The following is a 26,019-nucleotide window of genomic DNA, read 5'->3' as shown; positions in this document are numbered from 1 at the left end:
TGAAAAATGGTATAAGCACATTTTTTTCTTTCTAAAACTAAAAATAGATCTTTAAAAAATAGATCTTAAATATGCATTCATATATTCCATTTCTAATTCATTGTTTAAAACTTTCAGGCTCAACTTTAAAGAAGCTTCTACACACTGGAAATTCTATTAAGGTATTTATTTTAGATGCAAATGTAATGGCTTTTTTCGTTACTTTTAAACTTATTCATACCATAAAGTGACAGCATTAGGCCATTAAAAAAACTTCTTTAAAATCCATTTAACTTTAGTTTTTTATTGAGAAATGATATGACAAATATTGTTGGAGTTTTTGTTCTTACATCATAATTTACTGTGATAGACATTTTCAACCTTAAAAGGTGGCTTGGGACTGGGAGTTTGGGATCCTGCATTCTGATTTTGATTCTGCTATTCAGCTGAGGTGCTGACTGCTTCAGCTTCATCGCTGGAAAGAGAAGGGGTTGAACCAGGTCCTGCCTAAGCCTCAGAGCTAATGTTTCTGATTCTGTACACCCCAGTAATCTTGTTAAAAACTATAGTTGTCTCTGAATCATTTTTTGCTATTTTTGAGAATGCTGTGGAGAAAAAGGGCAGCAGAACCTTACCCTTGAATGTTTATTATTCTTTTTTTATTTTTTGCAGCAGATTGATCTTATAATTTAGATTAAAATTGGCTTATTTTAAATGACTCTGCCTTTTAAAATGACAGTATACTGTTTAATACCGGAATAATACTTATGACCCTGAAACATAAGTAGCAAGAGAAACCAGGATGTGTATTTTATGGAAGATAATTCACTCATAGCTATTTAATTTATGTGTGTGCCTTTAATAAGCTAATATATTTTGGGGTTTATATTAGCTTAGCAGCCCCTAACCACTCAAACTGTATAGGTTCGTGCTCTCTTACTTGTTGAAAAAAAAAAAGAGATGAACTGTGTATAGTTTCACGATTTTTCTATATTTTCTCCTTTCTATTTTAATTAATGGTCTTATAGCTAAAACTTACCAGGTTGTTATCTTCCATTTATTATTGACCTTATTTATATTTAATTATCTTAATAGCTCAGTTGGTAAAGAATCCACCTGCAATGCGGGAGACCCTAGTTCAATTCCTGGATTGGGAAGATCCCCTGGAGAAGGGATAGGCTACCTACTCCAATATTCTTGGGCTTCCTGTGTGGCTTAGCTGGTAAAGAATCCACCTGCAATGTGGGAGACCTGGGTTCAATCCCTGGGTTGGGAAGATCCCCTGGAGATGGGAATGGCTACCCACTCTGGTATTCTGGCCTAGAGAATTCCATGGACTGTATAGTCCACAGGGTTGCAAAGAGTCGGACATGACTGAGCGGCTTTGACTTCACTTCACTTTAAATACAGTTAACATAAAAAGTTGGAGACTTTTTCAAAGTGTCTAGAAACCTTCCTCTTGTTAAATTTGATATAATTTGGTTAGATACACATAGAGCCCTGATTTTTTTTTTTTTTTTTTTGGTCTGGCGGTGAATCGTATTATGTACTTAGCAAAGTCACCACTTACCTGCTGGGCAGGTGTGAGCAGGGGAGAGCAAGGCAGGTCAGTGCTGAGCCCAGGGCTTGTCTAGAGGGGCTCCCGGGGATCACCATTAATGGGGTGACTGTCTTGGTATATTTGAGTTCTCTGGGGAGTCAACCAAGCTTTCCCTCCCTCCTCTCGCTCCATCTTCCCCCACATCCTCGCCCCTCCCTTTTTTCCTTCCACCCTCTGTCCCTCCTCCCTCCCTTTCATTTCATTCATCCCCTGTCCCCCTTCCTTCCCTCCTCTCCTTCCCTTCCTCCCTTCTTTCCATCTCTCCTCCCCTCTTACTTTCCTGCAGACCCTGGGCCTGGTTTGAACCCTGGCTCTTTAGAAATTAACACATTTTGGTGTCACTGAAAAGGCACCAGGCAGCCCCTCAGTTGCCGGCTTTCGGAGCTCAACTACATCTTTCAGCTGCATCTAATATTTTTTTTCCATCTCTTTTGCTTATTTAATCTCTTTTATTGACATCACCTTTCCAGCCATTTAGGGGTATAAAGATGGAGTTACCTGTGCTTATGAATTCTAGGAATGGGATGAAGCTGAAAGTTTTAAGTGCAGAGAAGGAAAAAGGTCACATCTGCCTGTATTGATGTTTTTCTATGGGTGATGCTGACTATTTGGAGCCAGGGAAAGTCATCGGGAGAATAGGATAGGGAAGCGAGAGGCTGCCTGTCCCCCTCAGCCAGGTCCGTGGGGCCCTTTTAGCTCTAAGTGTTCTGATTTCAAGAACATGGTACCTGTGTATAATGTAGTGACCTGACAGGTTCCATCCAGAGCACGGTGTAAATCTGGAGCAAGATTCTCTTTGTGTGGTTTTCATGAGTAATCAAGCGTTGATGATCTGGGCACCATTGCTGTAAAGAATGAAATGCAACTACTGGGAAATGCTTAGGTAGCAGTTACTGTGAGCCAGGCAGTTCCAATCCACTTCACCATATACGAGCACTTGGTGATAAACTTTGTTATCACCCCTGCTTCACCGCTGGGGAGGTGAGGCACGGGGAAGTGAAGCGGTCCTCCACACTCACAGCTCAGCTAGAAAGTGGCTGAGGCTGCACTGGAGCCCAGCCCCTCCGGCTCTCGTGCTGGGCTGCAGTGTCCTTGCTTGCTGGTCACGCAGGGAAGGACTTGGTGCAGGACTTCAGTGATGCTTTGAGCTTCTAGATCTGTCCTCAGAACCCATGCTGCACTGTAGTACATTTATATAAGTATGATGCATGTTTCATTTTGCTGCCTTTGGGTTTGTTTTTAGATAAGATGTGAAGGAATCCGGCTGTTTCTTCTGTGGCTTCAAGCACTTCAGACGAACTGTGCAGAAGAGCAGGTGCTGATTTTTGCTAGCCTGGTGCCGGGATTCCCTGCCATCATGTCGTCCAGGGGGCCCTGTACACTGGACACGCTCATCAACCCTGGGCCCAGCGTGGCTGATGGTGAGTGACGCTGGCCCATCCAATAGGCGGAAACTACCCTCCACATTGCGATAAGGAATCCCTCATTCTGTCCTTTTCCTAACAGAAACCACGGTTTCATGGATGGATTCTGAAGAGGAATTGTTATTGTTTGGTCCCAAGTCCTGTCCGACTCTTTGCGACCCCAAGGACTACAGCATGCCAGGCTTCCCTGTCCTTCACTATCTCCCTGAGTTTGCTCAGACTCATGTCTGTTGAGTCCATGATGCCGTCCAGCCATCTCATCCTCTGTCGCCCTCTTTTCCTTCTGCCCTCAGTCTTTCCCAGCATCAGGGTCTTTTCCAGTGAGTCAGCTCTTCGAATCAGGTGGCCAAAGTATTGGAGTTTCAGCTTCAGCATCAGTTCTTTCAGTGAATATTCAGGGTTGATTTCCTTTAGGACTGATCTCCTTGCAGTCCAAGGGACCCTCAAGAGTCTTCTCTAGCACCACAGTTCGAAAGCATGAATTCTTCGGTGCTCAGCCTTCTATATGGTCCAACTCTCACATCCATACATGACTACTGGGAAAGCCATAGCTTTAACTATACAGACCTTTGTCAGCGAAGTGATGTCTCTCCTTTTTAATATGCCATCTAGGTTTGTCATAGCTTTTCTTCCAAGGAGCAAGTGTCTTTAATTTTGTGGTGGCAGCCACTCTCCGCAGTGATTTTGGAGCCCAAGAAGATAAACTCTGCCACTGTTTCCATTTTTTCCCCATCTGTTTGCCATGAAGTGATGGCACCGGATTCCAGGATCTTAGTATTTTGAATGTCAAGCTTTAAGCCAGCTTTTTCACTCTCCCTGTTCACCCTCATTTAGAGGCCCTTTAGTTCTTATTCGCTTTCTGCCATTAGAGTGGCGTCATCTGCATACTCCTGTTTTAGAGACATTTGAACTGACAGAACTGGAGCCTGTTTTATATGAAATGATGACAGGAGAGATTTACTGGAGTGGAGGAAACTGGAGGGGAAGGGAGGGGACAGCTGTTGGCAGGAGCAGAGACACATGGTGTGTCTGGCTGGAGCAAGTGCTTCTGTTGCTGTTCATGAGATTTAAATCTGCATCCCAAACTGCTGCCTGTTTTCCGTACAGCGATTGTTTTATTAGTTCATTTGCTCCCCTGGCTCTTTTTTAAAAAATATTTATTTATTTGGGTTGTTATTGTTATTCAATTGATGAAGTCGTGCTCGACTCTGCAACCCCATGGACTGCAGCACGCCAGGCTTCCCTGTCCTTCACCGTCTCCTGGAGTTTGCTCAAACTCCTGTCCATAGAGTCAGTGATGCCATCCAACCACCTCATCCTCTGTCGTCCCCTTCTTCTGCCTTCAATCTTTCCCAGCATCAGGGTCTTTTCCAGTGAGTTGGCTCTTCGCATCAAGTGGCCAAAGTAATGGGGCTTCAGCTTCAGCATCAGTCCTTCCAATGAATGTTCAGGACTGATCTCCTTGCAGTCCAAGGGACTCTCAAGAGCCTTCTCCAACACCACAGTTCAAAAGCATCAGTTCCTCAGTGCTTAGCTTCCTTTATGGTCCAGCTGCATAGGATCTTATTTGTGGCACACGGCGTCTCCGTTTTGGCGTGCACTCTCTCCATTGCAGCACTTGGGCTCAGTAGTTGCATTGCTTGGGCTTAGTTGCCCCATGGCCTGTGCGATCGTTCCTCCCCAACCAGGGGCTGAACCCATGTTCCCTGCATTGGACGGCAGATTCTTAACTACCGGGCCCCCAGGGAAGTCCCTGATGCTCCAGGCCCTTTGTCATCAGGTGTGTATTCTCATGCAGTTTTCATGGAAGAGCAGTGGTGGCCTCATGGGACTATTGATGGCATCTTTTGAGCCCAGGGAGTTTTCAAGGAACTTGCCCATTAGGGCCGCTGATTTGTCACTGCGGATCACTGTATTGCCCAGTGACAGGTATTTGACCTTGGGCTGGTCAGAGCACAAGGTGCAGGGTGAGGAATGGTCCAGTGAGGGAGGTGGCTTTGTGGGCATCTCTCCTCTGGTCACGTGGCCTGGCCTGTGGTGTGAGCAGTTCCAGTGCTTGGTACATGTGTTGTATTTGGTTATTTTATGTTGCTTTACCTTTTAAAGTTTTTGTTGGAATATAGTTGATTTACAGCGTTGTGCTAGTCTCTGCCGTACAGCAAAGTGAGGCACTTAAAAAAATTTTTTTAATTGGAGGATAATTGCTTTACAATGTTGTATTGGTTTCTGCCATACAACAACATGCATCAGCTACAAGTATACATATATATCCCCTCCCTTTTGAGCCTCTCTCCCACTCCACCCCCCACCCCACCCCTCTTGGTCATGTCAGAGCACCGAGCTGAGCTCCCTGTGCTCTGCAGCAGCATCCCACGACCATCTGTTTTACACAAGGTAGCATAAATATGTCAGTCCTGCTCTCTTAGTTGGTCCCACCTTCCCCTTCCCCCACGTCCGCCTATCCTTTCTCTACATCTGCATCTATTCAGGCCTCGCAAATAGGTTAATCAGTACCATTTGTCTGTAGTCCATATAGGCATGTGTATTTTAATAGAGGCCATTTTTAAAGCCCTGTTTGAAATTTAACTTTGGTGAAGGCGCTTTCCTTGTTTCCCACTCTGCAGCGAAGATCCATCCAGAAGAAATCACTCCACTGCTGCCAGCCGTATCAGGGGAGAAGATCACCGAGGACCAAACGTGCTTTTTTCTTCAAGTACTGTTGAAATACATGGTTACTCAGGTATGAGTGAGCGGAACCATGGATGATTCAGTAGAAACTAGACAAACACTGCCTCTTTTCTTCCTGTTTGTCCGTATTTTTTACTTTTGTGTGTTCTTGGTGATTTTATGCGATATTTCACTCAATGTAGAATGTACGCTAGGATGCTTCAGCAAAGACCAGGCCTGCCTGCTACTGTGTGTGTGTGTGTGTGTGTGTGTGTGTGTGTGTGTGTGTGTGTGAAGGAAGCAGTTCCGTCCTCCATCTGCCTCCTTTACTTTCATACAGTCTCATATTATTCACTTCATGTATGACACTGCTTAACAAATGCGTGGGGATCTGAATCACCAAGTCATTCTCTGCAATACCAGTGTCGCAGTTTCACTCACTCCCAACCCTGCCTACCCGAGGTGGTCTCAGACCTCACAGGAAGGTTCTCTGGCCTGTATCCCTCCCGCTCCCACTCAGTGCCAGTCACAGGTAGCCGGCCCCCAGGTTGCCTGCAGCTTCCATTCAGTTTGGCTACAAATCAGAGGGTCCCGTGAGTCCCTCCTCAGGTTCAGTGAATTTTAGAGTAGCTCACGGAACTGGGGGAGGCATTGGTTCACAGTTGCCCATTTAGGAAAGGGTGTGGCAAAGGACACAGGTGACGGCGGGATGAAAACACACACGGCGTGAGGTCTGGGGTAGCGGTCCTGAGTGTGGGGGCTTCTGTCGCTGTGGACGGGGGTGCGTCACCCTCCTGGAGTGTCCATGTGTTCAACCCGCACACTCCCTGAAACCCGGGGCTGTTGGGATTTTTGTGGTGGCTTCTTCGCAGGAGAGATGATCAGTTACCAACTCCATTCCCAGCCCCTCCCTCCTCTTGAAACAGTGGTGCAGGCAGCAGGGAGACAACTGGAAATTCCGAGCTTCCAGCCATGGCTTGGTCCTGCTGGTGACCAGCCCCATCCGGGAGCCCCTTCACGAAGGGGCTCTGGTCATGAAGAAGTAAGCAGGGAGCTAGGGCCTCTGTGCCAGGAGCCGGGGGCAGAGACCAGTGTAGCAGTGTCTGTTATCTCCCTGTGTCTCTGCTTCTGCCTGTTTGCTCTTCTGCTGCCCCTTTCTCTGTGCTGTGGAGGCTGGATGGCAGAGGAGCCGGCCCCGGGGCTGACCGGGCGGGTCCAGAGTGATGGGCAAAGGGCAGGGGCCTGAAGGAGACCCGTGGATTATCTCATCCTGCACGGCCTCCTTTATGTCAGATGATCCTTTTTCTTAATAAATCATTCACTTCTGATTTCACCAGGGAATTTATGTCTCTCAGTCAGTATTTCTGGACGTCGATGTGGTTTGGGAAATGCTACTGTTTCTGTCCTCTCAGCAAACACATCCCTGGTCCGTGAGCTTCTCCAGGGCATATGTTCAGGCTCCGTCCTTCCTCTCACAACCTGCTGTGTTGTTGTTCAGTCACTAAGTTGTGTCCGACTCTTTGTGGCCCTGTGGACTGTAGCATGCCAGGCCTCCCTGTCCATCACCAACTCCCGGAACTTGCTCAAACTCATGTCCATTGAGTTGGTGATGCTATGCCACCATCTCATCCTCTGGTGCCCCCTTCTCTCTTGCCCTCAGTCTTTCCCAGCATCAGGTCTTTTCCAGTGAGTCAGCTCTTTGCACCAAGTGGCCAAAGTATTGGAGCTTTAGCTTCAGTTGATGTGTAACTCTGCCCATCCAGTTCCTCACCCAGTGGGCCCATGACACCCACTGTCACCTGCCTTTTTTGTCTTGTCACCATGAAATCGGGGGCCCAGGGTGAGCAGGGTCTGGTGTGTCAGGTCCAGAGAAGGACATGAGTGTTGGCCATCCTGGACCTCTGGACGACTCGAGGGGACCCCTCCTTCCTCAGGGTCTCTCCTCCTGGGATGACCCCCCACTCCCCCTCTTTTCCAGTTTTCTCTGAAAGCTACATTTCCTTTGCCCCCTCTGTGCCCCGTGTCCCTTAGGGTGACCCCATCTGCTCTTCTCTCCCCAGTTCCTCTAGCAGCACCACAGACTCAGGATTCTCGCATCCTGAGTGCCAGCCTGGGTCCTCTCACCTCTGAAAAGCTCTGTGCCCTGGCCCTGTGGGCCCCTGCTGCCCACATCTCAGCCCCATCTATCCAGGAGTGGTTGGGTCTGGCCTTCTATCCATTGCAGAAAAACAGCAGAGTAGCCAAAACCCGGGTGTGCTGGGAGACTTGGGTTTCATTCCAGACGTGTCACTAATGAGCTGTGTGGCACGCTGATCCCATAACACCCTGGATCCCAGCAGAGGAGGACTGGTAGAGGGTGGTGGTGAGCCCTCTCCACTGTGTGTCGTATGCAGTGTCCACTAGCCCCTCCTTCCCCGGTCTGTCGGCAAAGTGGGTCCTCGGAGCAGAGCTTCCTCCTTGCCGTACTTGGAGGGATTCTGACAGGTGATGGACACCGGGCCCCTCGTCCCTGGACTGCAGGTGCTCCGGGTGGGCTCGTCAGGAGGATGTTGGGATGCTTTGCTCTGGAGCTCGGTGGTCTCACAAGCATGACAGCCACCAGTAGGCACTCTCAAAGGGCCTGTTCACACCACATTTCCCTAGGTGGTAGGAGACAGCTCTCGATCACCTGTCTGGGTTCCTGGCCTGTGTGGGCCGCTCCTTGCGGGGGGAAGTGTTTGCAACGTTCCCGCCGGGCCTACACAGAGCTGGCTATCTGACAGGGAAGTAGTGGGGTCGCTAGGAGTCAGACATGACTGAGCGACTTTACTTTCACTTTTCACTTTCATGCATTGGAGAAGGAAATGGCAGCCCACTGCAGTATTCTTGCCTGGAGAATCCCAGGGACAGGGGAGCCCGGTAGGCTGCCATCTATGGGGTCGCACAGAGTTGGAAACGACTGAAGTGATGCAGCAGCAGCAGCAGTGTCTTCACACATGGGAGCTTTAAACTTAATGGCTTATCCCAGCCTGCAGATTGTGTTGTTTTTTTAATTGAAAAATAGTTGATTTACAATGTCATGTCAGTTTCAGGTGCATAGAGCAGTGATTCAGTTGCACATGTAGCCTTTGGATTGCTTTTTTGTGCCCTTTGCAAGATTCTGTAGTTTTGTGTTTTGATAATGATTTTTTTTTCATGTAGGTAACATGGTATGAAATTCTTGCAAGAGACTGTTTCTTTAGTTCTGGTGTATTATAAATGGCCTTTTTTGCATTTAAAAAAAAAGCACCTGATTACTTCTGTATAAACATTTTAAGGGCACAAAGAGTGTTAAATCATCACAAGGAACATGGAGAAAAAAATACAGGAATGATGTAGTGGGGCAAGTTTAAAAGATACCATAAGCTTTGATTTTTTTCTTTCTTGAATATCCAGTAAAAATGCTGTTTTTTATGTAGTTACTGTTTTGCTTTGAAGTATTCATTCATGGAACCGTTTCAGTTTTAAGATGTTATTACATGATGGTCAATGCTATTTGTCAGGTGTTTCATTTAGGATAGGGGTTTTAACAGTGTATCAGCATTTCAGTTGATATTCATTAATGTGAAGTGTAACTATATGTATGTTCTCCCCCCCGCCCCGCCCCCCGTCATTACTATTATCTGAAGGCTGCAAGCTTGGAGTGGAAGCATAAGGAGAATCAGGAGACTGGGTTTAAATTTCTGTTTACGTTGTTTCGAAAGTATTACCTTCCTCATCTGTTTCCCTCGTTTACCAAGTTAACCAACATCTATAAGCCTGTGCTGGGTGAGTACTGATAGCTGTGTGTGCGGTCTCGTCTCTTACAATGATTAAGTAAAATAAATTTTTTTTTCATATTTAGTGGTCACTTTGTTGTAAGAGTTTTCCAGTTTCTTAATAAATGATTTGTATAGACTGAGATTTGCCCGAGTCCTGAGCAATAAAGGCCATCTGTGGGTCCTGTAACTCAGGAGTAATTTGATACGGATCATGGTATATTGATCCCTGGGGTCGGGAAGATCCCCTGGAGGAAGGCATGGCAGCCCACTCCAGTATTCGTGCCTGGAGAATCCGCATGGACAGAGAAGCCTAGTGGGCTACAGTCTGTGGGGTCACAAAAGAGGCGGACACAACTCAGCAACTAAACAGCAGCATTTAAGCAACCAGATATATGTCTATTTAATTAGAAATGGAAACATTCTTAGGGGTTATATGATGTTAAGAGTCATGAACCCGGGGACTTCCCTGTGGTTCAGTGGTTAGGATCTCACCTTCCAATGCGGAGGGTGCAGGTTCAATCCCTGGTTGAGGAACTAAGATCCCACATGCCTCATGGCTAAAAAACGAAACATAGAGCAGAAGCAATATTGTAACAGATTCCATAAAGACTTTAGAAATGGTCCACATTAAAAAAGAAAAGAAAAGATTCGCTAACCTGATCATGTGTTCTCTTGTCCTGCAGACATCCCCCACCTGAGACCAAAGCCTGTGTATGTCACGACCACTCGAGACAATGAGAGCATTTATAGCACAAAGATCCCATACATGGCAGCTCGTGTCGTCTTCATTAAGTGGATGGTGACTTTCTTTTTGGAAAAAAAGTATCTAACTGCAACACAGAACACTAAGAATGGAGTTGATGTATTGCCTAAAATCATTCAGGTATGTCATTCATCACTTTTTTACCTTTTAATTCTGGTGTCTTAAGCCCTACTAACACCAAAATAATGGACTGTCAAGGCTGTTGGCTCTCATTGTTGGCTAAGGGGACTCAGTTTCACTGGCTCCACCCTCTGTGATGCTGAGGTTTCAGAGGAAGCGTAAGTTAGCACTTGCTGGGTTCTCTTGGCCTTGCCATGACGAGGCAACCTTGTGGCCTTTTGAGCAGGTGGCTGACGTGTATGCTCCTGGCTCCCTCTCACCTCCCCTCCTTCACTCAGGCCCCAGTGACCTCTGAGCGCGAGACAGAGGACCTCCCTGGCCTTGCTCATTCCAGTCCAGGGAAGGTTCCCAGCAATCATGAGGTGGTCACGGAGAGGTCACCTGAGCCTTCCAGGTGCCCCCTGGGCTCTCGGGGAAGGGGTGGGTCAGCACCTCTGGATTTCAGGCAGTTGTTGAGCCATGATGGGGTCCCCGGAACAGAAGGGAGTGCTTTCTGAGGCCTGGGTGAAGCCCTCTTCTCACGTGGGGCCTGTGGGGCCTCGCTCTCTCCCTGGCCTTGGTCAGATGCATGGGGCTTTCCTGGCAGGTGACATGTCTTCGGGCTTTTGTGCAGGCAGAGCAGGACACCTTGTAAAGTCAGAGTGGCCGTTGCTTGGAGGAGTCACGGTTTTGTGTGCTCTGATTTATTGGCTCCAAGGACAGAGCCAGGAAGTGTGGTCCAGTTGGTGCAGGCTGGCCGATGCCCTGCAGTTCCCAGACATGTGACGTCTGTCCCAGGCTGGAGGGTGCACCACCCATGCCCTTGCCGAGGAGTCCTCAGTCCCCTCATGGTGGAGCACCCAGCGGGTCCAGAGCACAGGGCCCATAATAAGAGACACAAAAGACTCGCTAAAAGTTAAAAAAAAAACAACTTTAATTTCTCAGTTGACAAATTTAGTAGGTAAACTCAATATGGTAATAGTCACTGCTGAGGACAAAATTGGTTTTCTGAAGAACTGTCGCGCAACATTGATTAAAAAAAAATTAGAGGTGGAACTCAGAAACTATTATTAATAGATAAGACTGTAGGTGCAGACCTACTTTGCAGACACTGTGAGGGCAGAAGGAAAGAACAGGGCATAACAATTAAACCAAGAGTAAGGAGAGCTTACCTGAGCTAAGAAAAAAAGTCGTGCCTTAAACTGAAAGGGCCTGTGAGCCCCAGGAAGAATTAGCAAAACAGACACCAAACTAAACAGACATTTGACCGTCAGGGGTTAAAGGAAAAATGATACAGACTTCCAAACAGAAACCGCAGCTATGTCAAAGGAATGACGCTGAGATTAGCACCGAATACCTAATCTAATCTGCAGCCCTGGAAGCCAGAGCAACCTGTCTGTTTGTCCCTTTCTCAAAATCTCACTTCATATCATGTACATCAGCACACAGTCACATTGGTTTAAGGCCTAAGTTGATTTAAAGTCTAAGTATAAAAACAAAGTGATCAAGAATTTAGGAAAAAATCTAGGGGAAATGTATAAACTTAGGAAGTGGTAGACCACCTTCGGTAGAGATGAAACCCGCAAACCAAAGACTAAATGAGGTTCGACTTTATTTTGAAAAACAGGAAAAAGATTTATTTGTCAAAAGATAACATAAAGCTAGGCCCAAGCAACAGACTGTGGAGAGCGTTTGTCGTACTATACGGTTGTTGGAGTGTTCATATCTCTGCTGTATGAAGAGCACCTATGAATAGACGTGAAGACAAACAGCTGATTGAAAAATGAATGAAGGAGGTGAAAGGCAGGTCATAGAAGAGGAAATAAGCATGGCCCTGGACCTCCCCAGCAGTCAGGGAAACACAGTTAGTTCTGAGCAGCTATGAGAGCCCTTTTTTCACCTATCAGGTAGACAAAATCGGAAAATCGCAAGTAGACAAAAATTTGTAGGAAACGTAAGAAATTCAGTGACACTCTGATAAACTTTTCGTTCATGGCGTCTAATGTGGTTGTTCAGGCAGTTCAAAACACTATCAGAGAAAGGATCTTTCTTTCCCCCCAGTTCTCCCCCTCCCAGTTTCAGAGTTTCAGAAAACTATCACCTGTGCTTATTGAAAATAAGTTGCTCCTTCCTAAAAAAATACATCCGGATTATGAGAAGTCCCACAACTGGCATATTAACCACCACTTCCAGGTTCTAATTTTCTCCCTGTTGACTCTTCACACTTGTGAGTCATTTCCTTTTACTCTGTAGCTAAAGTGTCACAAGGTTCTGACCTCCAGAATCTGTTAGGAGGGTTTTATCACCCTAATAGAAAACAAGGCGCCAGAGTTCAAATTGTCTTATCCATAAGAGAAATGTTTCACTCTCCTACAAGAGCAGCTGGAGACGAGGCTGCTGCAGCTGTAGCTGTGGCCACATGTGCCCTGTTTCTCTCCTCTGCCCTTTCCCTCTGGTTCCTCCCTTATGTTAGCAGCAGCAGCCGGGGCCCTCCTTCTTAGTTCACATATTGAGACAATCCAGAAACACAGAGCCCTTCCCTTTTGTGTGAGCAGAACAATTTAGGTTACCTGCGTGCTCTTAGGAAAGAGCAAGGTGCTGATTGACTCCAGTCTGTAGCTGTGAACACCTCTGGGTGGGGGTGGTGGTGACCAGCTTCCAGGAAGCAGAAGGCTCCCCTGGTGTTAGGGGCCGGTCAGCTTCCCCTGAGGCAGGTGCGGCTGCAGACCAGGGTAGGGTCGGGGTGGGGGCAGAGATCTAGGGGTTCCGTAAGGGGGAAAGGGATAAGAGCAGGCACCACGCAGGTCCACGGCTCCTGTGCCCTGCACACGGCCATGCCCAGACGTGGCCACTGCCGTGGTCCAGATTGCTCATACACTTCACAGTCAGTTATGTCAGTTTCCTCCTGCCACTGTAGCTAATTTCCACAAATGCATTTTCTTACAACTCAGGAAGTCAGAGGGCCCAAATCAGTCTCAGTGGCTAAAGTCAGGGTGTCAGATGCTCTAGGGGAGGGTCAGTGTCTTCCCTATCTGGCCTCCACAGGCTGCCTGTGTCCCCTGCCCTGTGGCTCCTCATCACATCATTTCTGCGTCTGTTTCCATCTGTGCATCATCTTCTCTGTGTCTGCATCTCCTGCCTCCTTATGGATCCTGTGGTTACCGTGGGTCTACCCAGGTAATCCAGGGTACCCTCCCCATCTCAACATCTCGAATTTAATCCATCTGCTCAGTCCCTTCTGCCATGGAAGGCAGCACAGACCTGGGTTCCAGGCACTTGGGTGTGGACATCTTGGGGAGGGTGGTCATTATTCAGCCTACCTGTCTCCCGTGTCCTCATCTCTGCCTTACTGCTGTGCTTCCGTCTCATCTCATGTGCGTCTGCCATGTGTTCCACTCCTCATTTACATTATACAGGAGAGAAAGCAGTTTAAACAACTGAATATTAAATTCTGGAAACGGAGTTGAAGGAATAAAAGCACCTATAATTGTATTTGTCTCCTGAAAATATTTGTTTGGAATTTCAAATTTCATGTAATTTTACATATGTAACGGGAACATCACTGTCTCAGTGAGCTGATCCAGAACTTCTTTTCAAAGAATATACTGAATGCTGTTATCAAATCCCTTTAAAACAGTATTTTAAATTCTGCTTCCAAATAGGGTTCACACTTTCCACTACTACTACATTAAAAGTCATGTATGAGATGTTTTTGTGTGTGTGTGTTTTTTCCCCCAAAGTGAATTTACTTCCTTTTGATCAGAAACTAATATCCTTGACAGTATTTTTCACTGGAGAGGGAAGGGACTAACTCAGTTACCCCTCGGAGAATCTGGTTTGACCAGTATTCTTGTTTGGTGGCATGATTCATGGGAGAGAGAGAATACGGTTGCCCTGAAGTCCCACGCCACGCTGGCAGCCATGACCACTGATCCCCCTCTCAAATCTGAACGTCTTGCTGTGTCACCTGAGCCAGAAGTGTTTCCAGTGAACTATTGTTTATTCTTTGGTGTATCATGTTAGTGTGAGATAGAAGTGCTTCAGCCTACATTAGTGAAAGCAGAGTAGTAATTTTAAAATTTCAGCGGCACATTAATTAAACATTGAAACATTAAAAGGAGAATTTCCTTGGTGGTACAGTGGATAGAAATCTGCCTGCCAATGCAAGGGACATGGGTTCGATCCCTGGTCTGGGAAGATCCCACATGCCTCGTAGTAACTAAGCGTTAGCACCACTACTACTGAGCCCAGGCTCTAGAGTCCAGAAGCCACAGCTACTGAGCCCTCAACTGTTGAAGCTCACAGGCCCTAGAGCCCATGCTCTGCAACAAGAGAAGCCCCCACAATGAGAAGCCCACCCACCACAACAAAGAGTAGCTCCTGGTCGTCACAACTAGAGAAAGCCAGTACATAGCAACAAAGATCAGACACGATAAAAATAAAAATTAATTAATTAAAATAAACTCAAAGAAGTTTATGAGGGAATGAAAAAGAAAAAGTTTGAGATGCTAAGACAGTTGATCATACTTATTTGTATGCTAACTCTTTATCTTTAGTTACATTGTTAAAGTGCTGCTTGAAGTCTGACCCAGCCCTTCCATAATGATTCATGGGCTGTGGGTTTCCCGACACTTGTATCTCATGGGGTGAACAGTTAAAAAAATGAATCACATAAATTACTCCCCTGTGGGAGTCTGTGTATCATGCAGACCCACCTGTCTGTTGACGGCCACACGCTGGTGCTCTGTGTTCTTGTTTTTACCAAGGCAGGAGTGGGCTGCCCTCAGCCAGGTGGGCCGACTGTGATGGGGAATTGAGTGGCATCAGTTTTCACCAGCAGGATGGCAGCTGCATCCTCATTTCATACCTGCGTTGTGGGTGTCCTTGTCTATTCTGACCCTGAGGGTGAGCAACTCTCAGAATGAACTGTGGGTTGAGAGGAAACCAGGGTAGGGAGGGGAAAGATTGAGTGGCAGCCTGTATCTTGCATTTTCCTGAACCCTGGCAGCACAGGCCTGGTCCAAGCAGACCATATGACTGTTTCACTGGTTAAGCCTTCCGTCATATGCCAAAGAAGCAAAAATCATCTTTGCATTTACCACTGGAATCAACTAATATTAAACAATAACTGAAAATTCCAGCTGGATTGTAGTGGGCAGAAAATGGACCTCTCTCTGTAGTTAATTTTTATTCATGCTTTTACTGTTGATCTTCATGAAAGAGGCAAGAAACAAATAGCCTTGAATTACTAGTTTGTTTTCACTCTCGTCACTTACTATCATTATAAATGTCTCAACAACGTGCAGATTTTTTTTTTTTTGGAAAGCAGCATTTTGCTGGTATGGGCTAGAGGAGGCTGGGAAAAGCATTGTTTTATTAAGAGAAGTAGTTTTCAGTTAATGGCATCATGGGATATTCATCAGTGTTATCATTATGTTCTATTTGGATCATGGAGCTTAGTTTTCAAAAACAATTTGGTGCCTTTGAACATAATTCTTTAGTACATTATTTTGTTCTCTAATTGTCATAGATTCTGTTATCTAATGACCTCAAATCTTGTGGCTTCAAACAACCCTTTCACCATATTATTTATTTTCCTTTTTGGGTCAGGAATTTGGGTGAGATTTGGTTGGACAATTCTGGGGCTTCATGTGACGTTAGCTGAAGTCAGTGGGTGGTGGTCTTCAGCTGGTGGCTGGTTGGTCAGGAGGGTCCAGAATGACTTCAGAGCCTGCTACTCTGGTGCGTGCAGGGGGGCAGGTTGGGCTCCACTGGGCCTCCCTTTCTATATAACCCCTCTTGCAAGGCAGTCGGACTTCTTTCCTGGCCGCTCAGGGCTCCGAGAGCAAATGTTCCCCGAGATGCTACATGGGAGCCCTCAGCCTCTTGGGTCCCCTCCACCCTTCCCCTCTGCTGGCTAACTCAGCCCTCCAGCCCATGGGGATCGAGGGGACACAGCCTTCCCATCTCTGCAGAAAGTATGTCAGAGAATTTGTGGCTGTTTTTAGTTTGCTTGGTAAGGATGTGTGTAATTATTTTTTTTTTTTTTAGCCTGTGGGGGAAATGAAAGTTATTGATCAAAAAGTCACAGGTTATTGATCCATAAGAGACATTAGACTTAATCCAGCCACCATGCTTTACAGATCAAAAATATATGTGTATCAGTAAAAATGAGGAAATTTTTATTTTTCTATGCAAATTTTTATTTTCTATGGGTTGACCCATCAAAAAGATGAAATAATTTCTATAGAGTTGCTTGCTGCACGGTGTGGCAGGGCCTTTAATAAACCACACAAGCTTAATAGCCCAGGCATGAGGAGAAAAACTGCTATCAATATAATTGTCTACTCATTTTCTCTAGAGATTGCTATTTGAATATCCTCTTTGTTTTTAAACTCTCCTTGGTAGTTGCTGAAATAATAATTTTGTACTACTTGTTTCTTGTCACTTCTTGTAAAAAATATTCACAGTTGGTAGAATTTTAGTGGTATTTGGGTTATATATTTTTGACACAAAAGAATAATAGTGTAATTTACTAAAATGAAGCAAAATTCCACGTATGTTGTGTTCGGAGGAGATCTTTAATTCTGGGGGAAATGAGCGCACCATCCCCGGAGTTCGCCGAAAACAAGGTGAGTCTTCAGCCTGGCCCGGTGTCTTGGAGGATCGCTCAGGAGGGGGGCCCTTTCTTGCAGACCGTCGGGGGAGGCACTGCAGTGCCGGAGCGGGCGCCGGAGCCAGACGCTGGCGGGGCGGCGGAGCAGGACCGAGGCCGCGCGGATGGGAGCACGCTGTCCGAGCGCCGGCTCAGCAGTTGCAGCCTGTGCAGCATTGAGGAGGAGCATCGTGAGGTTTACGACATGGTCCAGCGCATCCTGCTGTCCACTCGCGGCTATGTCAACTTCGTGAACGAGGTGTTCCGTCAGGTGAGAGCGTGCGCATGCGAGTGTGTGTGTGTATCCGCGCGCACTTGTGTGTTTGGGGGAGGGGCAGGGGGTGGAGGGTGTGCAGGGGCAGGTTGCAAAGCTGAAGAGGTTTCTTTGTTCTGTTACTCATAATACTCCAAGGAATACAATTGGCAAGTTGGGCTGAGTTACACAACTCCATAATGATTTCTTTCATCCCACTTTTAAGGTCTCATATGGAGGGTTAGAATTTGAGCATTTTGGTCATTTTTAATGTTGTTTTCAAGATTTCCGGGAGAAATATTAATAACCTCAGATATGCAGATGACACCACCCTAATGGTAGAAAGTGAAAAGGAACTAAAGAGCCTCTTGATGAAGGTGAAAGAGAAGACTGGAAAAGCTGGCTTAAAGCTCCACATTCAAAATACTAAGATCCTGGAATCCGGTCCCATCACTTCATGGCAAATAGATGGGGAAACAGTGGAAACAGTGACAGACTATAATTTTGGGCTCCAAAACCATTGCAGTTGGTGACTGCAGTCATGAAATTAAAAGACGCTTGCTCCTTGGAAGAAAAGCTATGACAAACCTAGATCGCATATTAAGAAGCAGAGACATCACTTTGCCAACAAAGGTCCGTATAGTCAGTCGAAGCTATGATTTCTTCAATAGTCATGTACGGATGTGAGAGTTGGATCATAAAGAAGGCTGAGTGACGAGATGCTTTCGAATTGTAGTGCTGGAGAAGACTCTTGAGAGTCCCTTGGACTGCAAGGAGATCAAACCAGTAAAATCAAACCAAAAAACAAGGAAATCAACCCTGAATATTCATTGGAAGGACTGATGCTGAAGCTCCAATACTTTGGCCACCTGATGTGAAGAGCCAACTCACTGGAAAAGACCCTGATGCTGGGAAAGATTGAAGGCGGGAGGAGAAGGGGATGACAGAAGATGAGATGGTTAGATGACATCATCGACTCAGTAGACATGAGTTTGAGCAAACTCTGGGAGATAGTGAAGGACAGGGAGCCCTGCAGTCCATGGGGCCCCAAAGAGTTGGACACGACTGAACAACAACGTTTTTATGATTTGATTTTGGAAAATTCCTACACGGGGTGGAACAGTTCTATATTTGAACAAAATCATCCCCTCAAATACCCTTTGTTTCCATAGCAAATTTTAAGCCCAGAGGGAGGCAGGGGGAAAACTGCTTCTGAACCCCCAGCAGCATGTGAGCATACAAGAATTGTTGTGTGGCTGAAGGTACTCAGGCTACAAGCTCCTGCAGACAGTTGGACTTTGCCTGCAAAGACCTCTTGCAGCACCTCTGATAGGAGTATTTATGGCCTAAGAGGAAAAAGGAGACTAGGGAGGGGATTAAGAGGAAAGAAAGGAGCAGAGGTCGAGATGTTGAAATAACAGAACTTTGGGGCAAGCTGAATTGACGTGGTCAGTCCCAGAAGGCATATGATTGAGAGCAGAGGTCAGCACATTTTAATAGAGTAAAGGACCAAATAGTAAGCATCTTCGGCTTTGTTCACAGAAGCTCTGCTTTGTAGTGAGAAAGCAGCCAGGGATAGCATGGAACAAGCTCGTACAGGAACAAGCCCATGTTCCTGTAAAACCTTATTCACAAAAATCAAGTGGCAGACGGGATTTAGGTTGTGTATCATAGTTCCACAGCTGATCATGATGTATAGCAATGTTTGAAACCCTTGGGTGCAAATACTTAATATCAGATATCATCGACAAAGCTTTTAAATATTGCACTAGAGATAAGTGCTAAATTGATGTGGTTTTACCTGTATTGTATATTTACTTATTTATCATACACATAGTTTCATCCACATCCATTATTGGCATTCCACCCCTGGAAATAGTGTGTTCTCAATTTAATCAAAATCCCAAATTCAATCTAAATTCACTTTTGAAGTAGCTTGAGCCATTGAGGTTAACTGCAGACTACTTATGACTAAAGTAATGAGACATCTTTGTGTCATGAAACTTAAAAACATTTACGTTTTATAATTGTTCTTAAATTTAATTTGGAAACTTCTATGTGAAATTTCAAATATGGTTATTATGCATTGTTAAAATACTGAAATAGAGACATTTGGGAAAAGGGGGCCTGGGTTTTCACTTTGCATTCTGTTGCCCTCTCTTGGTCAGTGATGAAATTTTTTTTTTTTTTTTTTTTTTTTTTTACGCAAGACAAAATGTGACTTCTTTCATAATAATTCCTTTTTCAGTTTTAAATTATTTAGAGACTAAGCCTGAACTATTTTAAACTATTAAAGTTTAAAAACATACATTCATTCAAGAAGTGCACATTCTCAGTGTGGAGTTAATATGTGTGTGGGTGTGTTTTTAACAGAGAACAGTGCAAGGGGCAGGTCAGATGTCCAGACACGTGATGTGGAACAGACACCCATGAGGACTACTGTGGGCTGGGTGACTCTTACCTGAAAATGTCTTTGTTTTGCTTTTATTTCTGAAGTGCATTTTTATGGATGTCAAATTCTACTTTGGCAGCTGTTTTCTTTCTGCACATTGAATATTTTGTTCCATTGTTTCTTGGCTTTCATTGTTTCTTTGAGAAGTTATGTCAAGTCTTGTGGTTATTCTTTTGGCGGAAATGTGCCTTTTCCCCTCTGGCTCCTTTTAAGATTTTCAGGTTGTCTTTGGTTCTCAGCCGTCTTAGTGTAATAGACTTGCAAGTATCCTGCTTGTGTTTCTTTGTGATTCTTGAATCTGTGAATTGATATGTCTTATCAGTTTTGGCAAAATTCTTAGTAATTCTTTCTTCAAATATTGTTTCTGCCACTTTTTACTAATTCTTTCCTTCTATATCTCCAGGCATGAGAAAGATAACCTTTTCCTTGCATTTTCTGTCTTACATGTCTTACAGTGGAACCAGTGTGTTTCTTGTCTCAGTGTGCTTCATTCTGGATATTTTCATCTGATTTTCCTTCCAGTTTTCTCTTCAGCTACATCCAGCCTATTGTCAGCCATTTTCACTGGATTTTTAATTTTGCTTATTTTATTTTTCAGTTTCACATGGATCTTTTTCTGATGCTTTAGCTCTCCTGTATGTTTAAATTATTATTTATTTTAATTGTGGTTTTGCTAATGTTGACTTCTTTAATATGCTGCATATCATATTAACTAGACCATGTGAATAATTTTGGTGGTACTATGAGCTATAATTTTCTTTTCCTCCAGAAAGAATTTGTATTAATACTTGCTTTCTGGGAGAAAGGTAATGTTGTATACCTTGATATTGAATTTTAGTTACATAGTTGTCTACATTTGGATTCTGATCACATTAAATCAGGATTCTTATATGCAGATATGTAAGGGGATTCTTTAATCTTGTTAAGTTCACAGTTCCCTGGTGATCCAATGGTCTTCCGCTGTAGGGGACATGGGTTTGATCCTTGGTTGGGGAAATAAGATCCTACAAGCTGTGCCATGCAGCCAAGAAGAAAAAGTTTGCCAAAGTGTGTACAGTGCTACAACCAGCCAGTTGTAGCAGCAGAGGTCAGTTTTTGACTCTCAAAAAAGGAAGGGAGGGAGAGAGGAAGGAGGGAAGGAAGGAAAAGGGAGAAAGAGAAAGTCAAAACAAAACAAAACAAAACAAAAAAAACCCAGCAACACAAAGAAAAGAAAAGCCCTGGTTAAAGTTAAATTTGCCAACTTTTGTGGTGTCACTGCTCCCACTGTGGCCGATTCAAGTCACCAACATGATGTCATTGAAAGTGAACTTGGGAAGAGACATGACAACTGGCTATACTATTACGTGTATTATTGCATCATCTGTTGCTGATTCATTGGTGTGGATTTTGGTTATTTTATGCAATAATTGTTCAGAATATAGAAGTTATTTTAACATTGCACTTTGTTTTCTGGCCCAGTTATACAATTGTCCTTTTCCCCCGCCAGTTTGGTATGCACAAAAACACTTTTCTGTTTCAAAAGAAAGTCTGAGATTGGTGATAGCCCATGGAAATGTCTGTTGGACTCATTGGTGATGCGAACTTGTGCTAAAGGGAGTTTCTCTTATCATTTTAGGCATTTTTGTTGCCTTCGTGCGACATAGCCATAACCAGAAAAGTAGTTCAAGTGTACAGAAAGTGGATCCTGCAGGACAAACCTGTGTTCATGGAGGAACCAGACATAAAAGAAGCTGCCCAAGAAGATGCTGAATCATTAGGATTTTCAGAGACTGATAACAAGCAGGTAATCTTTCATCACTTCTTGTCTGAGTTGGCAGCATCTTATTTTAGCAAAATCTTCCTGCTCAGTCAGGGGCCATAGTCAGTGTGACACAGGCAGACTGTTTCTTTGTTGTCAACTCTGATGCTCTCAGGGAGGCTGCCTCCGTGCTGTCTCCAGGGTCCTCCACCACCACCTAACCTCAGGCTCGGCCATGTGTGCACACCAAGCTTCTTTTTGCATGTCTCTGTCGAAGACTAAAAGTGTCACTGCCTTACTATTGATATGCTTAAATAAATAATATTCACTAAACTGGGCTTCCCAAGGGGTGCTAGTGGTAAAGAACCTACTGGCCAATGGAGGAAGCATAAGAGATGCGGGTTCAATCCCTGCATTGGGAAGATCCCCTGGAGGAGGGCACGGCAACCCACTCCAGTATTCTCGCCTGGTGAATCCCATGGACAGAGGAGCCTGGAGGGTTACAGTCCATGGGGTTGCAAAGAATCAGACATGACTGAAGTGACTGAGCATGCATGCATGCATTTGTTAAACTAACGTTTTGGCAGACTTTCCTTGTATGGCAGTCCATACCAGCAGCAGTCCAACATGACACGCTTGAAAGGATGAACCCCATGTGCAGTCTCCACTGGGAGCCTTGTTGCAGGGCTAGGTGGTGTCCTAGCCACCAGGGGTGCTGGCAAGGTGGACCTTTCATTCCACGTTAGATAAAGATACAGATGGGATAAATCCAAAATGACAGAGTGGGCCTCTGCTTGACGCACAGAAGAAACTTAGGTTGTACATGGATTTCTGGCATGCTATTTTGACATCTAGTCTGAGATTTATTTCTAAAAGTGAATGCTGTCATGGCAATTAACACCAAACATTAAAAAAATACTTATAACCAAAGGTATGTCACTTTTTGATATCTATATTAATTCCACAATTTGATTTTTTTCAATATTGGTGAATCATTTTAACAACTAGTCATGAGGTCAAAGCAAATCAACAGTCATGTTCATTCAGTCACTGGACAAGCAGTATCTATTTCTTCAGCACATCCTGAGCACTCAGTACTATTTTAGGTGATGGATGGTGAACACATTGGAAAAGAGGCGTGCATGTAAAACCTGTAATCTCATGAACTCTCATGAGCATGAGGAATTAAATACATGACCTGTCCTTTCCCACTCTGCTGACTGACTGTTGTCTTCCAAAGACCTCTTCTGAAGGTTCCGGTCACAAGCGGTCTTCCAGTTGGGGACGGTCTTACTCCTTCACCAGTGCCGTGAGCAGAGGGTGTGTGATGGAAGAGGAGAATAAGAATGTGAAGGCTGGGGCCCAGGCAATGCTGCAGGTACGTGCAGGCCGCAGATGGGAGGGCCCCCAGCAGAGTCAGTTTGAACGTTTTGTTTATTGGGGTAATGTCATTATAAAGCTTGGTGATCTTCTTAGCTATGCATGAGTAAACAGCCCTTAAATTCTCATCCTTAATTTTCTTCCTGATTACCCACCTTCAATTTGTAAAGGTTTTTTTCTTTAGTCAAAGGAGACATCTGAACTGGTTACAATTTTCTGAAAGGGGTTGTTATACAGTGAATGCAAAATGACTGAGATTTAAACTCAATGACAGATAGAAAAAAATGACTGAGATAAAAAAGTAGAGAGTTACCTTAGAGAAGGGAATAGCAACCCACTCCAGTATTCTTGCCTGGAGAATCCCATGGACAGAGGAGCCTGGCGGGCTATGGTCCATGGGGTTGCAAGGAGCTGGACACAACTGAGCACAGAGTTATCTGGATTCTAATTTGTAAGAGAAGCTTGGTGATTATGATTATGTAATAAGTTATATGCATCTTAGAAATTGCCTGTGTTTATGAAGAATACTGAGTAATGCAGTGATTTTTAGACATTTATCTGAATAAATATATGAACTAGCACCAATACCATTTGGGAACATTGGAAAGAGCAACTTTGCCTTTCACTCAGTCTCCCCAGACTTGGAGACTTAATCTCAAAAATAGGGATTAGGGCATTACCTCAATCCCTATTGAAGGTTGTCAGAAGTCTAAGTTAAAACACAGGGTCACTCTCTTTCCCCCGCTCCCTGGCCCTCCCCATATCTACATTCAGCTGTCCAGTTAAGCCTCCCACGCAAAGGCCAGGGTTAGGGTCAGGGGAAGGCACTCATGGGTGTGGCGTGCATGGTACCCAGTTTTCAGTGATGCTGTGTTTGTCATCTGTCTCTTGAGAGGATTCCTTATCATGGGATCCTTTTGGTTTTCAAGTTAATTAGCAGTTTCATATACTGTAATTATGTGGCTTCCCTGGTAGCTCAGCTGGTAAAGAATCTGCCTGCATTGCAGTAGACCTGGTTCAGTTCCTGGGTCTGGAAGATCCCCTACAGAAGGGATAAGCTACCTACACCAGTATTCTTGGGCTTCCCTGGTGGCTCAGATGGTAAAGAATCCGTCTGCAATGCAGGAGACCTAGGTTCGATCCCTGGGTTGGGAAGATCCCCTGGAGGAAGGCATGGCAACCCACTCCAGTATTCTTGCCTGGAGAATCCTGTGGACAGAGGAGCCTGGCAGCCTACAGTCCATGGGGTCGCAAAGAGTTGGACATGACTGAGTGACTTAAGTACATGGTACAGCACATACTGTAACTAATGAATTTTCTCCTTTTTCATTGAAATTTGGCAAGTCTGAAATTACCTTAAAAAAATCAAGATGATTTTAAATGAATAGCTTCAGAGGACTTTGGCTCAGCTCATCAGTGTTATCTGTGCGCCCACTAGAGGAAGCTCTCAGGAGTCCCTGTCCTGCCCCTTCCTTCCAGCTCACTGCCCAGCTGCCATGGTTAGCCATCCCACAGTCAGCCCATAGGGTTGCAAGTGCTTATTTTTACCCTGAGTTCAGATGAGTTATTTGTTTTCTAGAAGAAGTTACATCTATTTATATGAACCAGGAAAAATATTTCAACTTGATTATATAGCTCTAGAGCTTTAAAATTTTTTTCAGTTTAAACAGCTGTTTTTGTTCTCATTTCATTGAGTACCTTGGTCCTTGACTTGGTTAATTAGGAAAAAGCAGCCAAATGGAGGTTTGATAAGATGAGACTGTTTTATAGTTGCTTTGACAAATACAGTTTGGGTATATTAATTTTGTTGATTTATTTTTTTTCCCTAACTGATACTAACATGGTAATAAATACTCAAGGAGCTGGCATTTTTTTAAAAGACTTTTTTTTATGTGGACCATTTTTTAAAAAGTCTTTATTGAGTTTGTTATAATATTGCCTCTTTTAAAAAATATATATATATATTTTTACCTCAAGGCATGTGGGATCTTAGCTCCCCAACCAGGGATTGAACCCACACCCCCTGCATTAGAAAGTGAAGTCTTAACTAGTGGACTGCCATGGAAGTCCCTAGTTTGCATTTTTGATGTTTTTTTAAAAAGTAAAATGAAAGAAGTATACTATATAAAGACTCCTCACTTTGGAATTTGCAAAGGTTTAACATTCAATCAAGAAGCCAAGTACATGAATTAGAAAGGATCTGTATTGCAATATACCATCTATGGCACACTTTGAAAAAAAAACATTGTCACTTAAACTGCTATAGTTTGTTAGTCTAAAGGTTCTTTGCTTTCTTTTTTCTTAACTTGAAGGCTAGTAAATTCTTCACAATTGCTGCTATTATCTGTTATCAACTCTTATAGTGCTTATTTTGTGATTCTTCCTAGAAGATTGAGACATGATACATTTTAATCTCACATAAAATAATCACAGAGGCTGCCAACATTTTAGTTTGCCCTCTTGACTTTTGAGTGTGTTCATTTCCTCTGGTTAGTTTGTGCATCTGTTTTGAGATGTTGTATTAAATGGATTTCATCCACAAGTGAGCCAGCTCTGCTTTTTCCCAGATCCTTGGTATTTGGGCTGTTGAACAGAAAGAACCAAGAGGGACTGTAGCTCTAGAAGGTAGAGAGGATCCATCCTTGTCACCGAGTTGACAGCTCAGAATGTCCTGACTCGAGGGGGGGAGGTCAGAGCGTCTTCCACATAAATGATAGCACGTTGCTCTGTTGCAGCAGAGCAGTGGCTCCCTACAGGGCAGCCTGGACCCCTGCTTCTCCCAGTTCTCTACTGATAGTTCAGTTAAGTTGCTCAATTGTGTCTGACTCTTTGCAACCCCACAGGCCGCAGCACGCCAGGCCTCCCTGTGTATCACCAACTCCCAGAGCTTGTCCATTGAGTTGGTGATGCCATCCAACCATCTCATCCTCTGTCATTCCGTTCTCCTCCTGCCTTCAATCTTTCCCAGCACCAGGGTCTTTTCAAATGAGTCAGCTCTTCGCATCACTGATGGTACAGGACAGGAAACTTGTATCCTAAAGGTATGAGGCAGAGCACGGGGCACTTGGTGGACTACCTACATTTTTTTGATGTCTCAGTTTTTATCCTAAGATTCCCTTGAGTTTTGTATTCTGCGACATTACGTGTTTCTCATATTGGAAATCCATGTTCCTGGAAGATGGGCAGTGTTGGCCGTGTGCTTTTGCCCACTTGCTGGCTGCCCCTTG

General features: G+C 44.6%; 1 protein-coding gene across 19 annotated transcripts in view; it reads left to right on the top strand.

The window, feature by feature from the left end:
* RALGAPA2 (Ral GTPase activating protein catalytic subunit alpha 2) overlaps nucleotides 1-26,019 on the top strand; it is a 290,584-nt gene that overhangs the window by 50,786 nt on the left and 213,779 nt on the right. For all 19 annotated transcript variants that reach the window (XR_009596074.1, XR_009596073.1, XR_009596071.1 and 16 more), the window contains exons 5-12: nucleotides 118-161; nucleotides 2,823-3,000; nucleotides 5,628-5,743; nucleotides 9,318-9,456; nucleotides 10,133-10,332; nucleotides 17,007-17,237; nucleotides 21,290-21,457; nucleotides 22,653-22,790. Coding sequence is in view for 9 of the 19 variants with exons in the window: in XM_060397513.1 (XP_060253496.1) it covers nucleotides 118-161; nucleotides 2,823-3,000; nucleotides 5,628-5,743; nucleotides 9,318-9,456; nucleotides 10,133-10,332; nucleotides 17,007-17,237; nucleotides 21,290-21,457; nucleotides 22,653-22,790 (1,214 nt within the window). In the remaining 10 variants the exon portion in view is untranslated. The remainder of the gene's footprint in view (nucleotides 1-117; nucleotides 162-2,822; nucleotides 3,001-5,627; nucleotides 5,744-9,317; nucleotides 9,457-10,132; nucleotides 10,333-17,006; nucleotides 17,238-21,289; nucleotides 21,458-22,652; nucleotides 22,791-26,019) is intronic.

The sequence above is a fragment of the Ovis aries genome, chromosome 13, assembly GCF_016772045.2.
Source record: "Ovis aries strain OAR_USU_Benz2616 breed Rambouillet chromosome 13, ARS-UI_Ramb_v3.0, whole genome shotgun sequence".
Lineage (NCBI taxonomy): Eukaryota > Metazoa > Chordata > Mammalia > Artiodactyla > Bovidae > Ovis > Ovis aries.
Note: the sequence above shows the minus strand (reverse complement) of the source record. Positions and strands in the feature narration are given on the sequence as shown.